Genomic DNA, 20370 nt, shown 5'->3' on the forward strand with positions numbered 1-20370 from the left:
TGAATAAAATCAAAAGGAAAAATTACATGAAGCGTTCTTATATGAAGCGTAGTCGAAATATGTTATAAAATCTAGAGGAGATATTAATTTCGAGAGTATATATAATGGGGTCGAGTGTGATTAACATATCTAGCAGATAGAGAGAGAGGAAAGACTGGAAGAGACGGGTTGGAAGATGAATACACCACCGATAAGTCGAAGAGAGTAAAAGGAACAAAACTGCTCACGACGATGAGCTTGAGATTGAAAGAAAAAAGCGGGGCACACGGGATGAACAAAAAGTCGTAAGGACGCCTCGGGTGTCATTGTCGTACTTCTTACGACCACAAAAAGATTCTTTCTTCGCAGAATCTTCGCGAAATCTAAATCTTAGTGATTTTTAAACAATCGCAAGCAAAGTGAATCAAGAAAATATCGAAAAAGGTGAAATAATGAATTCACACACGTACAACTTTATTTTTTATATACACAATTGGAAATTTTTCACGAAAAAAGATTGAAATCAGGACATATAATACTACGCAAATTATGAAAAATAATATTAGTATGTGAATAATGAAGATAAATTGTCAGGAAATATAACCAATAATTTATAAATTTTTATACCTTCCTGTAGATGGTTTAATATTTAACTGTGTACCTTTTATGCTGTTAAAGCTTGTTTAAAGCTTACTGCGTGCAATTTTCTATAATCCACATCTATAGAACATTTTATATAGCTCATAACTGTTAAAAAAATTATATCTTGAATTAACAAATGATCAATTTTTTAAGAACACTCGAGATTAAATTAAAAAGAAATTCGTCGAGTTCAAATTACGATAAAGAGCATGTAGCATGTTTTCGTATCAAAATAAAAAAAGAAGAAGTCTTCGGACCCCGAGAATTGGAGATACGTGTTTGCGGTAAAAACAGGTGCAATGACGAACCAAAAACAACGCTCGTTTTTTCGTTGCACCTATAAATACAAAGGGAAAGCGCGCAATCTGTTCCGGGGTAGCGCGTGTGTAGAATCGATTGGGAGGGATACGATGAGGCTAAGCTTCTCTCGGGTTCCATTAGGCGCAACGCTAACACCCGGCGGTCCGTGCAAAACGGAAACTCTCTATCGTGCAATGCACGCGACATGCACTCGCGAGCAGCGTTCGTGCTTTGATAACAGAGCGCGCAAAAAGGTCGAGCGATATTAACCCATTTAGATCTCGTAATCTGCCGAAAAGACCGCTCTCCAAAACTACGCTATCCGCCCAAATATCTTCACCTGCAATTGAACGAATGGTCCTCTCTTGCGCTCTTATGATTATTAAATAGATAGCTCGGCTAACTAGCGGAAGAAGATACAAAAAGCGAGAACCCTCTTCTTTCCCTCGAGTGGATATAAACGTCCCTACAAAGTCGCTGTGGAATGGCACGTGAGTGGAATCGACCGCGTACAAGTTTCCAAAACGGCTCAGCTATAATTCTCCTTTTACTTTTTCTCCCCAGTGATTAAGATACACCGCCCATTGGTCTCTACGGATAATTGCGGACATTCGAAAAATTTCGGAGCAATAAAATGGAATGTGAGAGAAAATGGTAGATGTGTAGCAATCTCCCTTTTTTTAATCAGATCAATAGTCTTTTTATGCGAAGGGATTAATTTCTAGAATATATTATAATTGTTATTATAAATATCTGATCTGTATAAATTTGGAGCACGTCGTTTATCACCTCGCGATGAAATAATGAAAAAATTCATAAATTACATTAACAGATATTAAAATCTCTCTTATGCATACTCGTTTTATTTCTTCCTTTTTATCATATTTTTTATTATTTTTAAAATTTGATTAATTATCGCTTATATACGCTGTGCCTTGTAATCGCAGCACGAAGATTATATGTATATTTCGAGCGCGATCGAGCACGTAGCGTGTGGTTACCGCTTTTCTTACTGGCTCCCAGCTCTTGCTGCTACCGTAACTCAATTACACGATCGATGGGATCTCCGAACATGCTGACAATCTCCATCTGACGTCGATAATAAAATCACGCGAATTTCTAACTGATTGAAAACTCGTGATAAAACCTGGCAAGAACGAACGAGAGACAGAGATCGATTCTTTTCTCCTCGGATAGTTGGAGGTACGAGCTCCACATCCGTGCGACGCGTGAGTGGAATCAATTGGAAGATAGGAAGACAGCGGTATGGCGGTACGTTGTAGCGTTCCAAAGTAGAAGTTCCATTAAGCCCGAGAAACTCAAGGGAAGGCAGCGCTCTTCGTGCGCTCCGGTAGCCTTGCGACCGAACAACGCGTGCTCGCAGCTGCAAGACGATCAAGCAAGTTTCTTGAAACTCGGACTCCCGCGGTGCTCCTCGGGACAATGACTTGTAATTAAGGGTAAGATCGACCGTCTCTGATATTCCTGGATGGCTCGGGAACTACGGATGCCTCGAAGCTCTCTTCTAATGGCCGACGGGGATCGACTTGGCAAAAAAAGACGACCGAGTTATTCATTTTACGAGAGTGTAACTCGCCCTCCTGCTGTCAGAAGTGTAGATGAAGTGTCCGATTTTGACATCATCTTTTTTATCTTTTCATGTTACATCAAGGAATATTTAGTTTAACGATCGTTCAAATGTTGTTCGCTGAATTTAATTTTTCTTCTCAATTTTGTGACTTCTCATAAGTTTTCAGTTGCAACTTCTTCTTTATGGAAGCCATACAAAATGAACTCGACAGACGCGAATGATAAAATAAAATTCCTGTGACTTTTTAAAATTCCCAAGTCGGATTTCTACACGCTAACATGACATTTGGCAATGTTTCGGCAGAAATACTCTCACATATCAGAGTACAGCGGTCTTTTGGCGCGAAGTTCTTTCTGCACACAATAGAAAATTCCACGGATGTTCTAGCTTTCAGTTCCTGACAAAACGTCTTTGGCCACGTGCCGTCCCTTGGGCACGCATAAAAATCCTATCGGACGAAATCGTGAGTGCGAATCGACTAGCTTATCCAAGTGGAAGGCGAGACCAAAGTGAAGATCCGCGAGAGAAAGCGACTACGAAGAAACGAAGCTCGGAGACAACGCGAAGAAAGAGAGACGTCTTCTGTGGAGCGCTCAAGTGTGCGCAGGGAGAAGAGTTCGAGAACCCTCTTTTCTCGAAGAAGGAAATTGAGAGAGGAAATGCCTCAGCAAAGCTAGATCGAAACGCACCGTCGACTGTCCGACACGTGATCGGAATACTATTCAGAGGAGAGCGTCCTTCTCCTCAAATTTCGCAGAAGATATCGTCGCGTCTCGTTCCGCTCAGCTTCTATCAAAGATCGGATGGAGTATCGAAAAACATATGCGTATGTTCCATGCCGAGGTGTAGAAATGTCCAAAAATGAAATAAAGCCGAACCGCGTTTAACTAAATCACCCCAAGATACGACGACAGCTGATTATGACAGATCCCCTTGCGAGACTATCGATCGCTCAACGCTATTGCGATTTCTCGGTCCATGCCGACCTTGTTGCGGATGAAATATAACTCTGGTTGTGATATTGTTTCCACAAGAGACGGAAATCAGCCATATGCGCGAGGAAAGCTGCGTCGCCATATCGTATTCGGAAATATAAGCGGGAGATTTTTCGGATATTCGAAGCCGATGAGAGGTGGAAAAATAAAACCGACAGAAAATGTTATATTGTGCATATTGTGGTAGTGTATGCAATCATATATTTATAATAACACATATTACAATATTTATATACATAAAAATTATAATAAAATAAAGGTCCGTTAGATCAATAAAATTAAATCAATAAAATTAAATCAATAAAATTAATCAAGAGGCTTAAAGGACCAAAGCAATGATGAAAAGTATGCTACAGTAGGAAGTTATTACACTCAAGTATATGTATTTTAAATTACATTTAAAAATTTAAACGCTCCGTTTCGATCCAGTTCGGATCCTTTTCAATGTCTAATAACAATAATAAAAGTCAGAATCTGTAACATAAGTTTCGGAGACAAAGAATATTGACAAAGAATTTTGGGAATTTCACAATTCCGGTGATTGCGTTTTATTTGGAGACCTGTATGCATAATTTTAATTTTCAATTTTTATTTATTTTTATTAGCGGTTTATTATACCGACATTTTACAGAATTTTCTCTTGTGGAGGCTTTATATTACCGGACTATCAGGATTCTAACTTGTCTTCGTCTTCATTTCATTTTTTACAATCTGTAAATGAGCGTGGACCTTGGATCTTGATATGTTTTCGGTTGCTTTCATGATGAGCAACGGTTTCTTGTTTTGCTGCGGACATGGGATTTTCATTGCGTATTTATTCGATTTTTTTGCTGCGATATTTTGACCATTATTATAAATAATCTTTGCGTCGTTTTATTAATTTTTATAATTTTGTAAAAATTTTTCCGTTATTTATATTTCTGACGTTGTAATGCACTATTTGTTTATTTTATTCTTTGTCTCCGAAACTTATGTTACATGTTTAGATTCTGACTTTTATTATTGTTATTAGACATTGAAAAGGACCCGAACTGGATCGAAACGCAGCGTTTGTCGTATTTAAATGTAGTTTAAAATACATATACTTGAGTGTAATAACCTCTTACTGTAGCATACTTTTCATCATTGCTTCGGTCCTTTAAGCCTCTTGATTAATTTTATTGATTTATATACATAATAATGACTATAAATAATATATGATATGATGACTAATATATGATATATATTGCAATAGTAATTGTTGCATATCGGAGCACTCGTTGGTTAATTACGATACCGGAAATTATATTGTCTCAATTATATTGTAATATCAAACGAGAAGCTTAATAGCGTTTCATGAGAAAATTCAGCGAATTCAGCTTCACGTAACGACGTATTCCTTCGTACATTCATCTCGAATCTCCGATTTGTTTCCACGTCTTTCGATTCGCTTTACTCAGTTCCTCAATTGCGTGGGAGCTCTTACAGTGTAAATGGCGAGCACTTTCCGTCAGTAGCAAAAAGCCAACGGAACAAAGTGCTCCGTGATCTGTCGGTGTATTAGATAGCGACGTATCGATTTACAAACCGTGTCATACTATTCTGATGAGTCGGCGAATCGAGGGCCAATCTTCTATCAAACTTGAGTTTACAAACATGACACGCAATTTTTAAAAACACATTTTATTTATTTTAATATTTTATTATTAACTCTTATCAACTTTTATAAAAATAAAGTTTAATAATAATTAAATAAAGTTTAATAATAATTTAAAAATAACTGATATAACAAAGAGATGGAAAACCGCTTATCAAATCCATCTTTTTAACATAGAAATCATACCATACAAACTCACGATTAAAGTAGTTATTGAATTCGTTACTAAAAAAATGTACTGAAATTATACTTCTTCTCGTTTTGGACAGCATTTTTAACGTATTAATTTCTAATACAGCTTTTTGCAATTGTAATGATTTCTTATCGTGTGTTGTTACGTGAAATAGCAGTACTGTACAAGTTACTTGTTATTAATATATCATGCTTATCGCGACTCTTTAGATTCTTTATCATTTTCGGGCTTTTATTTTAGAAAGAGATTTAATTATCCTGTTAAGTGTCCCGGAAACGTAGATGCTAAACACGACTGGTTTTGCTATATTTATTTTCAGCTAGCGTTCAATCCGTAATTCCGTCAAAAGAAACGCATTCTCGTATAGTCAGCCACACGGTATCGATTGCATGGTGTACAAAGAACCACACGCTGAATTCGCATTTCGACTAATTCGAAAGTCCGAGGGCGAGAAACGAGGTTGAGGGTGATTTGAAAGGAGAACATGTGGAGAATCCGGTGAAATAACGGACATAAAAGAGCCAAAGGCGGGAGGAAAAGTAAAACGCAAGATAGAAAATGAACGAGTGACGAACAGAAAAAAAGAAAGAGAGAGAGAGAGAAAAGTTCGAGAGTGCCGTGATAATTAGCTGGCGCTCTAAACTCCGACTGGATCAAGTACTTTCCTGGAAAAGTGCCTAATTCCACGTTTGACATGCCTCGACGAGGGTGGAAAGCTCGCTCTACCGCAGTCACCTTCGATCCTATTTATTCCATCGACCATAGAAATCAGCTCGTTCTCACGTTGCTTTTTTTTCCTCTTTCCGAAGGGGATTCAATTTTCCTGACTATATGATACTTTTCCATTATAAGGGATCGCTCGCCATCGAGGGAGAGAACGGATTCACACCGTACGAAATTATTTTTGTGCCGATGTCTCTCGAGACACGAAGACAATTGGCTAAAACACAGGTGCGGAGAAAAAAAGTTCTCCGTAAAACAAGAATAAATACGATCGTTGAAGCTTTGAGCATACATCATTTTTGTTTAATTTATTATTTTTTTTTTCATTTTTATTGTTCCGATTTATTAGCTTTTAAAATCATAATTCGCATCGGTGCTTCCATCGTGTACGTCGAAGGCATTTCATAACGAGACAAATAGGACAAAAAAATATTACCTTTCGATACCCGGAGACCGACAAAACTCAATTGGTTTGTTAACTGATTACCCGGCGCCGATGAAACGGAACACAATTTTTCAGATCCGCGAGCGAGAAAGGGTTTATACCCGCATATTCGCGTGTAAATTCGTCACGGTGCAAACATATACATGTAGTATGCGAATACACGGGCAATGTAATTCGGTTTCGTAAAAATGCGCGCCGTCTATCGCATCCATGCATGGATTTTTATCCGGGATTTAAAAGGTGGCCGATAACGTTGTAAATTCAATGTGGCTAAAAAGTGACTTTTTATACCGCAATCGTCCTCGATTCCATATTTTCTCTCACATTCAACATCTCATCTCTCTCTCTCACACATCCCTCCAGCATGATTTCATGCTCGTTCCCCACGTGTTTACACATTTGTCAAGTGTTGTGACGCGCCGATTTAATACGACTTATTCGTTTTATTACAATTATGAAAAAAATAGTTCGAAGAATTAACATCGACATACGTTTATTCTATTTTTCGCTATAAAGTATTACTGTTTATTTTATCTCAACTTTCTCTTTACACATTATCGTAAACGATGCTTATATATGAAATAATTACAAACTTTTACATCGCGTTAAAAATGTTTTCATCGAAAATTCAGTTAAGTCCCAGAGTAACGGCCATAACTTTTCGGTCGAGGGCAATTATTTAAATTCTCCACGCTGCGACAACATCGTCCGTAACGTTGTAAGAATAATAACGTTTACATTGATTTACAGGATAATGTAACGTCGTAAAAACGTGAAAGCTTCATTTTTTTCGAGGGGAGAGAGCCACGTGGAGATGCTTTAATTCAGCATCACTCTCGCCAATTGTGCGTCGATAAAATCTGCTTGTTATCGCTCGCGAAGCAGTTAAACTTAACTCGATCTCTTAAATCAACAGCCTGAGATTTTAATCAGATCTCGGAAGCTTCGGTTGGTCTCTTGCTCGGAGTAGACGGTATGTTTCTCTTTCATAAAGACTTCGCGGAAAAGAAAACCGAGCATTCGTCTCTCCCCTTGCCAGGACGAAGCTTCTTTTTGGCGCCAGTCTTTCCCACGACATTTCTCTACTTTTCGCCCACCTCGCGCTCCTCGCGTAATTTTATTTATCGTCCTACGAGACACCTCGCATTCCTTCTCGACGCTCCTCCTCGTTTCTTTGCGTCACTTTTAAACAGATCGGGCTTCCTCGTAATTTTCACAAACAGGAAATCGACCACCTTACGACTCGCAATAATTCCATTAGGTCGCATCAAATCGATGTTTCATCTCCCCGATAAAGAAGAGGCCGTACGTGTGGATGCTAAATCGAAGTCATATTCTTCCCTCAAACAATCGCAGTTCTCTGATCCATGAATATAGGATGGATTTCATATATATCTCTGGATAGATCATCCCCTATCTATTTAAGGTCTCGTTAAATAATTAAGTTAACGCGTAGATGTGAAAGAGATAAAATAATAATAATGTATAAATTTAATTTTCCGGTTAATTTAATTTTAAACCGATTCTTTCGCAAACACAGAAAAGTAACAGCATAGTAGGAAGGTGAAATAATATTATAGTTTTAGCCGGAATTTATGAAACTATTCCGTCTCGCTACAAAATAGCAAACATTCACGCTTTATGTCGTAATACGTTATATCGTAATAATAGTATTTCCCCTACATACATTTTATAAACTTTCGCAAACTTTTATCTTGTTTATTCCTAAAGAAGTAACATTGTATCTCTTTATCATTTCGCGATTTCTTTGAACTCTAACAAACGACAGATTGAAATGTTGCTTTAGAAAACGATGGTGAGCTTTTCAATAATTTTCTCTCTTTCTCCCTCTCTCTTTTCTCTCTCTCTCTCTTCAGTTATTCTATAACAGTAATTCGACTTCAAACACTCGGAAGTTCGCGTGAACCGACGTTCAAGCATCGCGAGCTAAACTCCACTTTGTCGGACGCATTGATCCGGTATTAAAGGATCCACATAAAATCGGCAACGTACATGGACTGTGGCTTTTTCACCGTCTTCATTGCCTTCGTTATCCCGTGAGAGAGGAGGCATTCCATCTCGAGAACGGAGTGCTTTGTAGCGCAGGCCAGCTATTTAAAATCCAACAACGCGTTGCCGATAATCGCTATGCCCGCTGGGCGTAATTAGAGCGGACCAGACGAGTTTATTATCCTCCTTTGAACATCCTAACGAACGCCCTAGAGCAACGCGAAGCGCGCGTTACATCGCAATGTCTTTGTCCGGCCAAAGGCTCTCCTTGAACGGAAATTACGATACGTCATTGTTGCACGGCCGGCGCGAAAGCGTGGACCGCGTGACACGTTGTCGTGGGATCGCTATAGATAATTGAAAACAATATGTCACGCGAAATCACAATACGATGATATATGCTGTCGATACGACGCTTTGTTGTTTCATAACTGTGGATCTGTCATCTCGCCTTTTCAGTGTTCAATCTGTGGCATGGAAATGAAACAACGCCCGATAGATCGTGAAAATATACGTGTTAGATACACACGTGTACGCATCGTATCTTTTATCATTTTAACAACTTTATATATTGGATTCTTTTAACGAGAAATCTTATTTCTCTCTCTTAAAGTATTATAAAGTATTATATTAAAGTATTATTTAAATTACGGCAAATTATAATTTTTTTACAGTTCCTTTTTAATATAACGTCCACAGAGAAGTGCCAGTTATTTAAATATATTCATAATTTATCTAAATAAGAATGTTATATGCGTTTCTGCTTTAAAATCGACCAAAGAAAGTTTTCAATTTAATAGTATGTGTGCGCTACATTTACAATATATTTATTTAAAATACAAACAGATAAATTTTTTTGCCTAATAAAAGCGCTTGCTTTGCTTTTATTCATAAGACGCATTATTTAAATTTTGCAAGTTACGTTCTTCTCGGAGTCGACAGGAAAAAGAAATCGTGGAAAAAAGAAATATCTTTCTTACCATAAAAGAAAAAGCAAAAGTCATGGACTCTTTCTTGATTTTCTTCGCATGAACGGAAGCAGATGTAATTTGGCTCGACGCCGGAGGGTGAAGAAGATTAAACTATAAAAAAAATCAACGACCAGTTTAATCATAATAATTCTAATTACTCGAGAACAAAGTCAGAGTAAAACTATACCGGAGAGAAACAGATGTGAGAGGGGAATGAAGGGTGGTGCGATAGATTGCAGAAGACGAGAAAAGAGTGCAACTAGGTCGTAATGTCGCGATCATCGTTTTCTTCGCGAATAAATCATTCAAAAGACGAGGAGAAGCGAATTTTTTTTTGCCTCGCTAATTTCTCACTCGCGCAAAGGAAACTACGATCCAAAGAAATTCTATTTTGCCTACGTTTCCTGTTCTTTATCGCAAATCAGATCTGGCCATCCACTTTCTCTTTTCTTTCTCATTGACTCTCGCCTATCTCTCTTTCTCTTCTCTCTCTACTTAATCATCTTTCAATTCTTTCAATTCCTTATCAATTCCTTATTTCAAGATCTTATTCCTTGCGAGGTCATTAATCCTAATTTTCATTCACTCTTTTCCAGCTTTACTGCTTTCTCGGTAAGATGAGAATTTCGCATCGTTGGCGACTATTAATTTTCTTGCCCATATCTTTTTCATGAACAATTAAGCCTTCCAATTACTTTACATAGGCTTACATATTAATTATTTTATATAGATATAAAGCTATAGTTTTATAGGCTGTAATATTAATTAAGAAATCTTTTTTTCACCTTTTTTATTTTATAGATTTCAAATTTTGATGTGATGGTTCTCCAATAATTTCCATAATTGTAAATAATAATAACTAATTATAAATAATAGAATTAAAATGATACATATTTTTTAAAACAAAAAATTAATATAAATAAATAAATATATATATATATATATATATATTTTTTACATATATATATTATAAATATATATTATATATGATTCGCAATTTATTCGAAAAGGAATAAAGATCGCAAAAACTTAGGTACATTTAACTGCGGCTTTATCAGCGTAAGGCGATGAAACATAAAATATGACAAGTATTCCAATATTTAAATACTTCTCTGAGCAGAATCATAGAAATTCTCCTTTTCGCGGTCCGATACTCATGCAAATCAAATAGTCGTAGAATACATTTATGTCGCTGTTCGGTTCGTTTATTTCATTGTTCGTAATATCATTTTTATTTTTTTATTCAAATCTGCACACAAGAGACGGTATAGTAGCAACTTTGTGCAGATTTGATTGTCGCTTTCATTATAAGTGCATCCGGATAACTGACAAGTCATGGTACTCGAAATTTTAAAATAATCAAATAACAAGAAATTGCGAGTCATGAAATAAACAAGAGGACGTTATATTTGCATCGCAAATTTGAAATTCTTACAATATGATATATGTAAAGTGTATTTTTTTAAATTTATTTATTTATTTAACACGTAAAATATTTGCAATATTTAATTTTATTGTAATTTATTAATCGATGATAAGCTTTGTCATTGAGTAATTTTAGAAAATTGTTTTTATTTTGGTAGGTTTATTTTGTAATTCTATGCGCGAATGGAAATTATGTGTATTCTCAATATTATTTAAAATATTTCGATGATCACTTTAACAATTACACTCTCAAATATTTGAACATCAAAATTAACTACGGCTATTTGATGATGAAACGGCAGCAATATTATGCTCCATGTGATATACGTTCACTAAAAGAATGTTTTGTAAATTATAAAATATTTATTTGCAAAGCACGTCAATTTCCAACTCTAATTTTCACAAAAATAGATAAAAGAGAAAGAGAAATAATTATTTCATGCACGCTGCAATCGCAAAGATGGTAATCATCAAAACATTCAACGCAAATTTCATTAAATTCCCAACTTTTTCGAAATTTGATAAAGGTGCACGTATCATCAAAACGGCACAATTTTACACGGCGATAAAAATGCGCAACGTTTTTATGAATTTGTGTTTTTATGAATCGTTATTTTTCAAGAGCGCGACGTGCAAAATTAAAAAATACAGCTGATTCAAAAATGCAATATTTTAAAGTGAAATTGATCGCTGCATATTTATATGGAAAGAGCTCGTTCGAAATAATATTATTTTGCTAACTCGCTATATAAATATCGTGCGCTTAAATATTATGTATTTCTTTTTTTGGCGCCTAGAAATCCACAAAATTTAATTCATGCGTAAAAGCGTACATGAGATAAGCAGGAAAGAAAAATTCCATCAAAGTCACTTGACCGTCGTCGTCATTTCTAGGTGCGATGAATATCCTAGCGAATGTCGAAGTTTTCACCCCCATGATCTTGATAAAAGGACATGGTATATTTATGGTACAAGCTCCCTTATGCATAATATTTTCAAGTCAACGAAATATGCGATACATATACAAAGTAACGTCTACGTCATAATGAAACTTGGTCTTGTAGAGTCGCAGGTAGCATCGGAAAAAAGTTTTCTGTTCTGTGAAGGCTGCATGTTTCTTCCTTTTTCGAAAAGCAATACGACTTTCAATATCGAACGTGTTCCACGAGTGGAGGAGTGAAAAGAGGTTCGAAAATTATTCTGCTAATAAATTCCGTTGTTTTATATGTTTTTATCTTTGGAACTAGTAAATAAATTATATTACGTAGTTTCACGTATCCCTGATATTATCGAATGTATAAGTCAGCTGCACCGTATTTGAATAGCAAAATTGTAAAAGAGAACAAGCGTATAAAAAAAATATGAATGCGTTATATTTGCGACGCCATTGCGTCCTAGTTGGAAAAATTCTGTCTCTAAAAACTCAACCTATTTATATCTATTTACACAGTTGTTGTTTGCATGTACATGTACACGAAGTAGCATGCGACAAAATATGAATTTTGTATAAGATATTTATAAGTATATATTATATATTTTCTATTCTTTTATATATTTCTGTTAAATTTAATTCTATTAATTCTATTAAATTCTTTTAAATTGTATTTGTTTAATTTAACATGTAATATATCATTTATTAATTTATATTTATTATTATATAATATAATTTATATATATAATTTATATTTATTATTATATAATAATATAATAATTCGCGGTGATTTATATGTATACCATATTTATTATATTATAATATGAGAACATAAATATAAATTACCGCATAAATTGTCGCAAAATTACAGATAAATCTTTAGGTAGATTGTTATGTGAGTTAGATGGAAAAAAAATCCAAATCGTTTCGGGCGATAGCAACGACCCTCCGAATCTTTTTCCCCGTGAGAATAAAAGCTTATGTTAAGGACGATGACTTTTCAACCCTCATAAACAGCACATATTCCGAATCCAATTCTCGTAAATGCCTCGGAGCAGATGAAAGAACGATATGGGGATGATGCGATCGACGTTTTTCAGTCTTCAATTCCACGTGCCAAAATAGCGATCTTGTACATTACAATGGCATTACAATGTGATAAGTATGAAAAGTGTAAATGATAGTATGCTATCGCATATGATGCAACAATAGAAATATTACAATAATAGGATACAAAATATTGCTGAAACTATAATATTCTTACGAAATACACCTTTATTTTATAGAAATCTTATAGAAATTACATAAATCATAGTTGTAAGATACAAATTAAATATTAATCAAAAATTAAAACAATCAACAACTATTTTTCTTGATATAAAGACTTTGTTTGCAAATAGGGATTTGTAAATTTTATAGTATTATTAATGATGCAACAAATACTAATATAATTGATAAAGCGTTGCAAAGTTATGTCATGGAATATGGTTAACAGATTTTTTTCTATTATCTTAAAATGACGTTGCACATCTTATCATCCGAGGTTAACTGCGGCAGATCGCCATAAATCGTTGACTATGACTTGAGAGATGTTTTTTTTTTTTTTTTTTTAAATTATTATCTTGCCTAAGCAAAAGCCGCAAGATTATCCTAGAACCTATCCGCGCTGTCCTTATTATCCTTACAGTAGCAAGGCATATTATGCGGGTTACATTATGGTATATTGAATGGCATCGTAATGTGCATTAAACATATTAGATCGCTGTACCGTGGCATCTATGTAAAAGCACGAGTAAAAAGGGATGATTTATGCCTCATCTCACGTCGGAATGGCGGGAATCTCTTTTGCGTAAAAATGCCCCATCCACCTTCTTAATTTTCTGCTGCGCTCATCGTACGAGCTCGCATATGCATCATATATATATGAAAGTAATCATTACTCTTATTCGATCGTACGTCGATGAAACAGCTCAACGAATATTTTCACCTCCAGATATTCCGTTAAATATCTTTCTAGATTTATTAAATACTTTTATATTCAGTTAGTTTTAATACTTATAATTTGAAAATGAATCTATGAAAATAGACGAAACGACATTTCGATAAAGGTGTTAAAGGTAATTTAATGTAAAAAAAATGCGATGCAACGTGTAAAAAGTACGACACTGTTACTGTGAAATATTATTCCATCTTGTTAGCAACATTGAGCTAGTTGATACGGAAAAAGAAGCAAAATAAGACCCGAAGCTACATCGCGCCGTACAATTGATACGATTTTTCTCCTCGCTATGCAGTGCTGAATAATTCAATGTGTGACGTGTATTACATGCGCACTCTAGTTTACAGGATCGCCGTGTCCATGTAAAATCGCGCGCAAGCCATTCGGCATTATTATTTGCATCATGTTTAAAAGAAATGCCGGAGTATCGGCCACCTTTCGCACTCGGAGTATATGGCTGTGAGAGGGATATTTTATCACAGCAAATAAAAATATTCCTGACACCGCCGGGAGTGCTCTTCGCATCTCGATGAAAGTCGCGCGAGCTGACAGAAGCAGCTCAACACATTATGCAAAGTTCATTAAAACCGAGCTCCAAGAACGGCTGCAGCAACTGTCTCCTCTCTTCTCTCTCTCTCTCTCTCTCTCTCTCTCTCTCTCTCTCTCTCTCTCTCTCTCTCTATCTCTCTATCTCTCTCTCTTCTCATATCTCCCCCGAAGTCATGGACGGAGCGCGTTCCATCCTCTACGTTAAACTTGCTCCAACTTTACCTGCTGCCTTCCTCCGCCTCTCTTGCGAACTTCCTGGCACCTTCTGACCCTACATAGAGTGATTCGGGGCGCGTTGCGACAAGTTGCACGTAAGATGCGGTCGCGCAAGTCGGTTGGGCAGTAAAAGATTAACGAGATTACGCTCTCCGGTCGCTTTAACGCGTGCGTCGCTATATCGTTGCATTTAAGTACTAGGATGTTACCAGTTTGCAGATTACTGCGCGAACCGTTGAATTTTCGCTCGTAATTATATCCGCGAAAATTTGAATCCGGAAACGTTGTCAATTTTATCTCTCAATTTTATGTCCCTATTTATTGAATCTGCTGAATCATCAAGTGATCTAATAACTTTGCTGGTTGCATTCTGTGCACATAGTTCGCCAAAATCATTATAAACTCCCTGTATGGCGCTTGGTAATCTGTCCCGTTCAAAAGGGAACATAATTATCAGATAGTATCGCCGCACGGAATTTCTACCTGTTCATACACCCCGGCAAAGTATTCGTATAAATCATCTGTTCTAATGCAAAAAAAGGCTAACGCAAATTGCACAAGAATGGGAATAATTATTCATACCGATGTGTAACCAATGTGTATATAATTCGATATCGAACTTTCCAAAAGTCACAGCATTTGCGTGTAAATAAGCTGGGCGTTAAAGTCAAATATTCACCTATGCACTTGCAATATATGCGAAGCATATGCAACGAAACGGAATAAATATACGAGTAACATAAACAAATTCAATGTATTACTGAATATATAAAAATACACAATGAATATAAATCGACTGACTGTTATAAAACCGCAAAGTGACGCGCATATCATGCATCGATTATTTATGATTAATATGGATGTGAACCGATGGAGCATCAATTTATCAAAAATATTTGACTAACTTTATTTTATTCATGAAATTATTTTTGGGAAAAAATTTTTTTCATTCTTTTCTATTTCTTGAAATAAATAAGAAACCTCAATCGATCTTTTTTTAATGACAGACAAACTCTTTTAGCTTTAGAATTAATTTTTCTTAATTAAAAACAATAAGAGTAGTTTAAATTCCGACGAATTAAATTTCACTGTACACTTTTATTAATAAATGGCAAGTATTAGTAATAATCGAGTATTACACATTCAAAATTTTTCTTGAAAAATAACTCAATTTTAAATCACAGAACATCTGCTGCGACACATAAAATCCGGAATTTAAAATAACGTTGGAAGAAATTAACTCGATAATGTTTCTAAAAATTAAATTATATCGCATGAAAGATCTTATATGATTCGGAAAAACGTATAAATTCAGATTAAGAAAAGAAAAGAGTATTAAAAATCCGAAAATATGGAATGAAATAAATGTAACGATACGCCCGATATATATGGGCGATTTTTGGCACGAGCTACAATTTTCAACGAAATAAACTAACGGGACACCAAGAGGGTTGGGATAGATCGGTCGAAGTTAAATATATCGCAACGATAGTGCAGCCTCTTTTCTCCATGCTCACCGAAATATATCGTTCGGAATTAATAGTGCGTCGTGACGGCGCATCGTCGCGAAAGAGATTTAATTCGATCGATATACTGGTCTCTTTGCGTCACTATTGTACATCGATTTTTAGAGACGTGCGATTTTCGATTCTCGTGAAGAAAATATCGTATAGTAACTTTCTGATAAGAATCGCAAAGCAATACCATTTTCCGATTCTATTTAATTCGTTTTTATCGTTTTAACAAAATGCTCATTGTAAAATTAAATGTTCCATATTGTTTTTTTATTTTATCTTGCATAAATACGTTTTGCATCGGTTATTTTAGGAAAAACAAGAGTTATGAATACACATGGTTTCTGCTAAAACGCGACGGTGATTAAATACGCAATCAAATTTTAAACACTGTAAATAAAATGTGCTCTCGTACATCTAGTCAAAATCAAATTGAACGCGTATCAATGGCAACGGAGTGGCACGAGAGAAGTTTTGCGTTCTCGAGTAAAAGCTAAGGCTTCCGGTCAAGCCTTTTATGCTAATGTAATCTAGAAAGGAGTCTCGCCGCATTTCCATTAGCATTTATCCTAATTGCAGGGATATTTATCTATCAGAAACACGCTAGTGCGACGACATTTCTTTCGGATTTCTGCAAGAAAGAAAATGTATAATTAAAAGAAAATATATGAGTATTAAAACTATAATTTTAATAGCATAAATGTTAATATATCAAGTATAAAATATTATACGTTAATCGCGATATAATATGATTTATAAAATAAATTTGCTGCGATATGGAAAATACATCCGACACGACTTGGAAATTTGACGCATTACGCGATATCAATTAGTAGTTTTTAATAGCATTGCGATAAGCTTGCGACGAGACTTTGAAATTGGTCATCTCGTTAATCGTAGATTACATCAGCAAACTTGAACGAAAGGGTTGAATCGTTAAAAGGACTTGGTAACGTGATACACGATTGCAATCGCCTTTGATTTCGCTGCGTCATCAAAGTCGTGATTGAGATAATAACGATGGCGATACGTGAGATCGCGTATTTTTCATTCGTGTTCGATATATATATATATATATATCTTAATCTGATTTCGCAATTATTTGTTGTAATCTTCTTCATGTCACGAAGCATACAAATAATCAATTTATCGAGATTTATAGAGAATCGGCGTCCATATGTGCGAAGCAATGTAGGAAGAGATTATTAAATTATAACATTTAAGAACCTTTCCAGATTCTTAAATTTTAAAACAACTTTTCAATTTTAAACTACGAGCGTTTGAAAAGGAATTGGACGAATCAGTTACGTCAAGAGTTAAAAGTTGAATTTAATACATTTTGAGATTCATGAATTTAACATTGCATAAAGTACTTTTAGCTTTTTAAAATATAAAATTAATTATTAATTTGTATAAGTTAAAATAAAGAGACTTGCCCTGTAAATAATTAAATATTTCATTATGAAAATTGTAAAATAAATATTATCTTATATTGGGAATACTAACTTTATAGTGATTGTATCGCGATTTTAATTGTACGATACAAAAATTCATGAAAATAAAAATTTAATAATCAATCTACAAATAAGTAAAAAATTTAGATCAAAGCTTTTGATCTCATTGTATTATTATTTTTAACTTAGAATCTACCATAAGAGAATTCTTAATTTTTAATTATAATAAATTGTAATAATTTTTTTTTTTAATTTTTAGTAAAACAAGTAAATTTTTTAAATTTTCAGGATCTTTTGCGATTTCTAAATATCCAGTTTCTCCTTGAAAGATAAAATATCGAGTCGATGATGTACAATAGCCCTGACATTAATACAAATTACTTTTTTCACTCAATTACTTGTGCGATGTTTAATCATATCTTAATTAAAATCCTCGCACGCTGCCCGTGGGAAAGTTTAGAAGTTAATACCCGTAGAGACGGCGATACTTTCATATTAGCACGGCAGTCAGCCGACTTACGAGCGCCAGTATAAAACGAGCTAATTACGTTATAGCAACGATGCCCAGTGCTGAACCGCGCAGCTTCCTTCTTTTCCGTTGCTGTTTTTCGCGAAAACGTCAGAATCTCGCATTCCGCATGAAATATTCGCTTTACCGTGGATCTCGGATTATTTTTATGAATGTAATTTTTCTATTTGTCCAACCTAGTCCTCTTCAAGTAACTATTTTATTAATAATTCTGTGCGCGATTATTAATATTTATAATCTCTTGCAAGATGAATAGGGATGGGATGTGAGCGTCCATCTGTTACGATTAATTATGATTAATAATTAAATAATAATTAAATTCAACGAATCCGTTGTTCCTTAATCGATTAATCTCCATGTCGTACTTTTCGGCGAGGTCCTAAATAATTCATGGTCGCTGTTAAATTAACATAAGAGGATATGGCGCGAAACTTTCTTACGTTCGCGCGCTACGCTGGAATTTTTAATCCGCGGATTATACTCGACACGACGAAGCAACGGACTCGCATGGCGTCGGGAGATAATAAGTCTCATTATGCACAGCCCAGGCGTAAAGCTCGACTACTTATTCCTGCATCTGTGATTTCAGATGACAACAATGTCGAGGCCTTGGTACATGGGCCGCAGCAGCGGGAACAGATAAGGCAGCGAGCAGTCATGTGTAGTGTCATGTGGCTCCTTTGGCTGCTGACGATCTACCGCCTGGCTCATCTCTCGGCATCCGGTACTCACACAGGTGAGTGTTTTGTAGAAAACAAGATCTCTGCGAAAAAATGGAACGTAAAGATTGGATAACAGACAAATCACGTGCTCCCAATATATTTTAATAATCGATAGTAATTTTTCGAGATTATCAGAGAGATTTGTCCAAATCAACAGCCTCGATAAATTTATATAGATCACCCTGTGAATTTACATAGATCACGTGAATTGTATTTATGTGTGACGTATATCTTGTGTACCATACGTTCAAATAATAACAAATACATTTCGAATCCCCGGTGTGGAATGAGTTATGGGTATAACACAGTGTCGACGCGACAGCGACTAGCTGTTTTTACGTGACATCGCTGAAAATCATAAAACATTGCAAAAATTGTTGCGGCTCCAGATTCGCGAGATAACAAATAAACGGTGCAATTATTGGATGTTCGAAAAAATTTATTCTTGTCAATTTAATCTTGTGAATTTTATTAAACAAAATCGACTGTGAATCGCGTCAATTGTGAAAAGTATATTATTTTATAATATAGGATGATTCTCCTTTTATATGATATAATTTCGCTCGAAAGACATATATATATTAAAACAGCGATATCGTAAAACACACGTGAAAAAAAACTATTGCTTTTGTCATAAATAAGATTTACTCGTCGAGGATGAGTCTCGCGAGTCGTAACTTTTACAACTCCATGTTTTACTCTGGAATTCCCATTACGCTTGTAGGCCTGTTACGTGCCATCTGCCATAATCCGATCCTATCTAAAAGGAGCTCGAGACGACGCGATATTAAGTCATTTCTCACATACTCATCCTTTTAGGACAATCCAAGTCTCGTTCAAAAATTATTTTTGAAAGAAACGATGACGTTGCTTTCCGTCGAAAAAAGCTTTTCGGCGACAAACATTCCTTCAAAATTGTGACACGCATTAAGATGAGATTCGAACGTGTCTAATAACCACTCGGTCAATGATTGAATTATAGAAATGACATTTTCCAATGTCCGATAACTTTGCAATTTTAATAACAAGTCGTGTTCCACATATATTTATACATGTACATTTTTCGATTTCAACCTGATCAATAAGATGACGAACAGATATAATATTGACGCTTGAATTATGTATCACCCTACTCTTTTCACTGGACAAATGAAAATATCCACGAATTCACTCGCACGGATATTTTGGAAATTTTGAATATTTGCTCGCGCGTGTATTTTGTGAGAGCAGATGATTAGAGCGAAATCCACTTGGATCCGAAACGCATACGTCACCCGCGAGAGATCTATCTCGCGAGATGAATTCCCGTGAAATTTAAATTATGGTCGCATATATAAATAAATCCCTGGATGTGCTATGTAAATTCAAGGAACGATAATAACCTCCGACCGCGTGTTTTCTCTTATTACCTCGCAATATCGCGCGATACGACGTGTCCTATGAAATGTTACGACACGTTACACGTCGCTGCGCGTCGCGCTTGATCAAGATAATTAACGGGATGTCATATCACCGATAGAGGTAAATGTAGGAAACGTGACGTCTG

General features: G+C 35.5%; 1 protein-coding gene across 3 annotated transcripts in view; it reads left to right on the forward strand.

Annotated features, from left to right (window-relative positions):
* The window catches only part of LOC105250481 (obscurin), a 150542-nt gene that overhangs the window by 104137 nt on the left and 26035 nt on the right, over positions 1-20370 (forward strand). For all 3 annotated transcript variants that reach the window (XM_011256603.3, XM_011256605.3, XM_011256604.3), the window contains exon 3: positions 18692-18838. In XM_011256603.3, the coding sequence (XP_011254905.1) occupies positions 18760-18838 (79 nt within the window). In that variant the 5' untranslated portion in view covers positions 18692-18759. The remainder of the gene's footprint in view (positions 1-18691; positions 18839-20370) is intronic.

This window comes from Camponotus floridanus, unplaced genomic scaffold, assembly GCF_003227725.1.
Source record: "Camponotus floridanus strain SB8 unplaced genomic scaffold, Cflo_v7.5 scaffold15, whole genome shotgun sequence".
In the NCBI taxonomy this organism is placed as follows: domain Eukaryota; kingdom Metazoa; phylum Arthropoda; class Insecta; order Hymenoptera; family Formicidae; genus Camponotus; species Camponotus floridanus.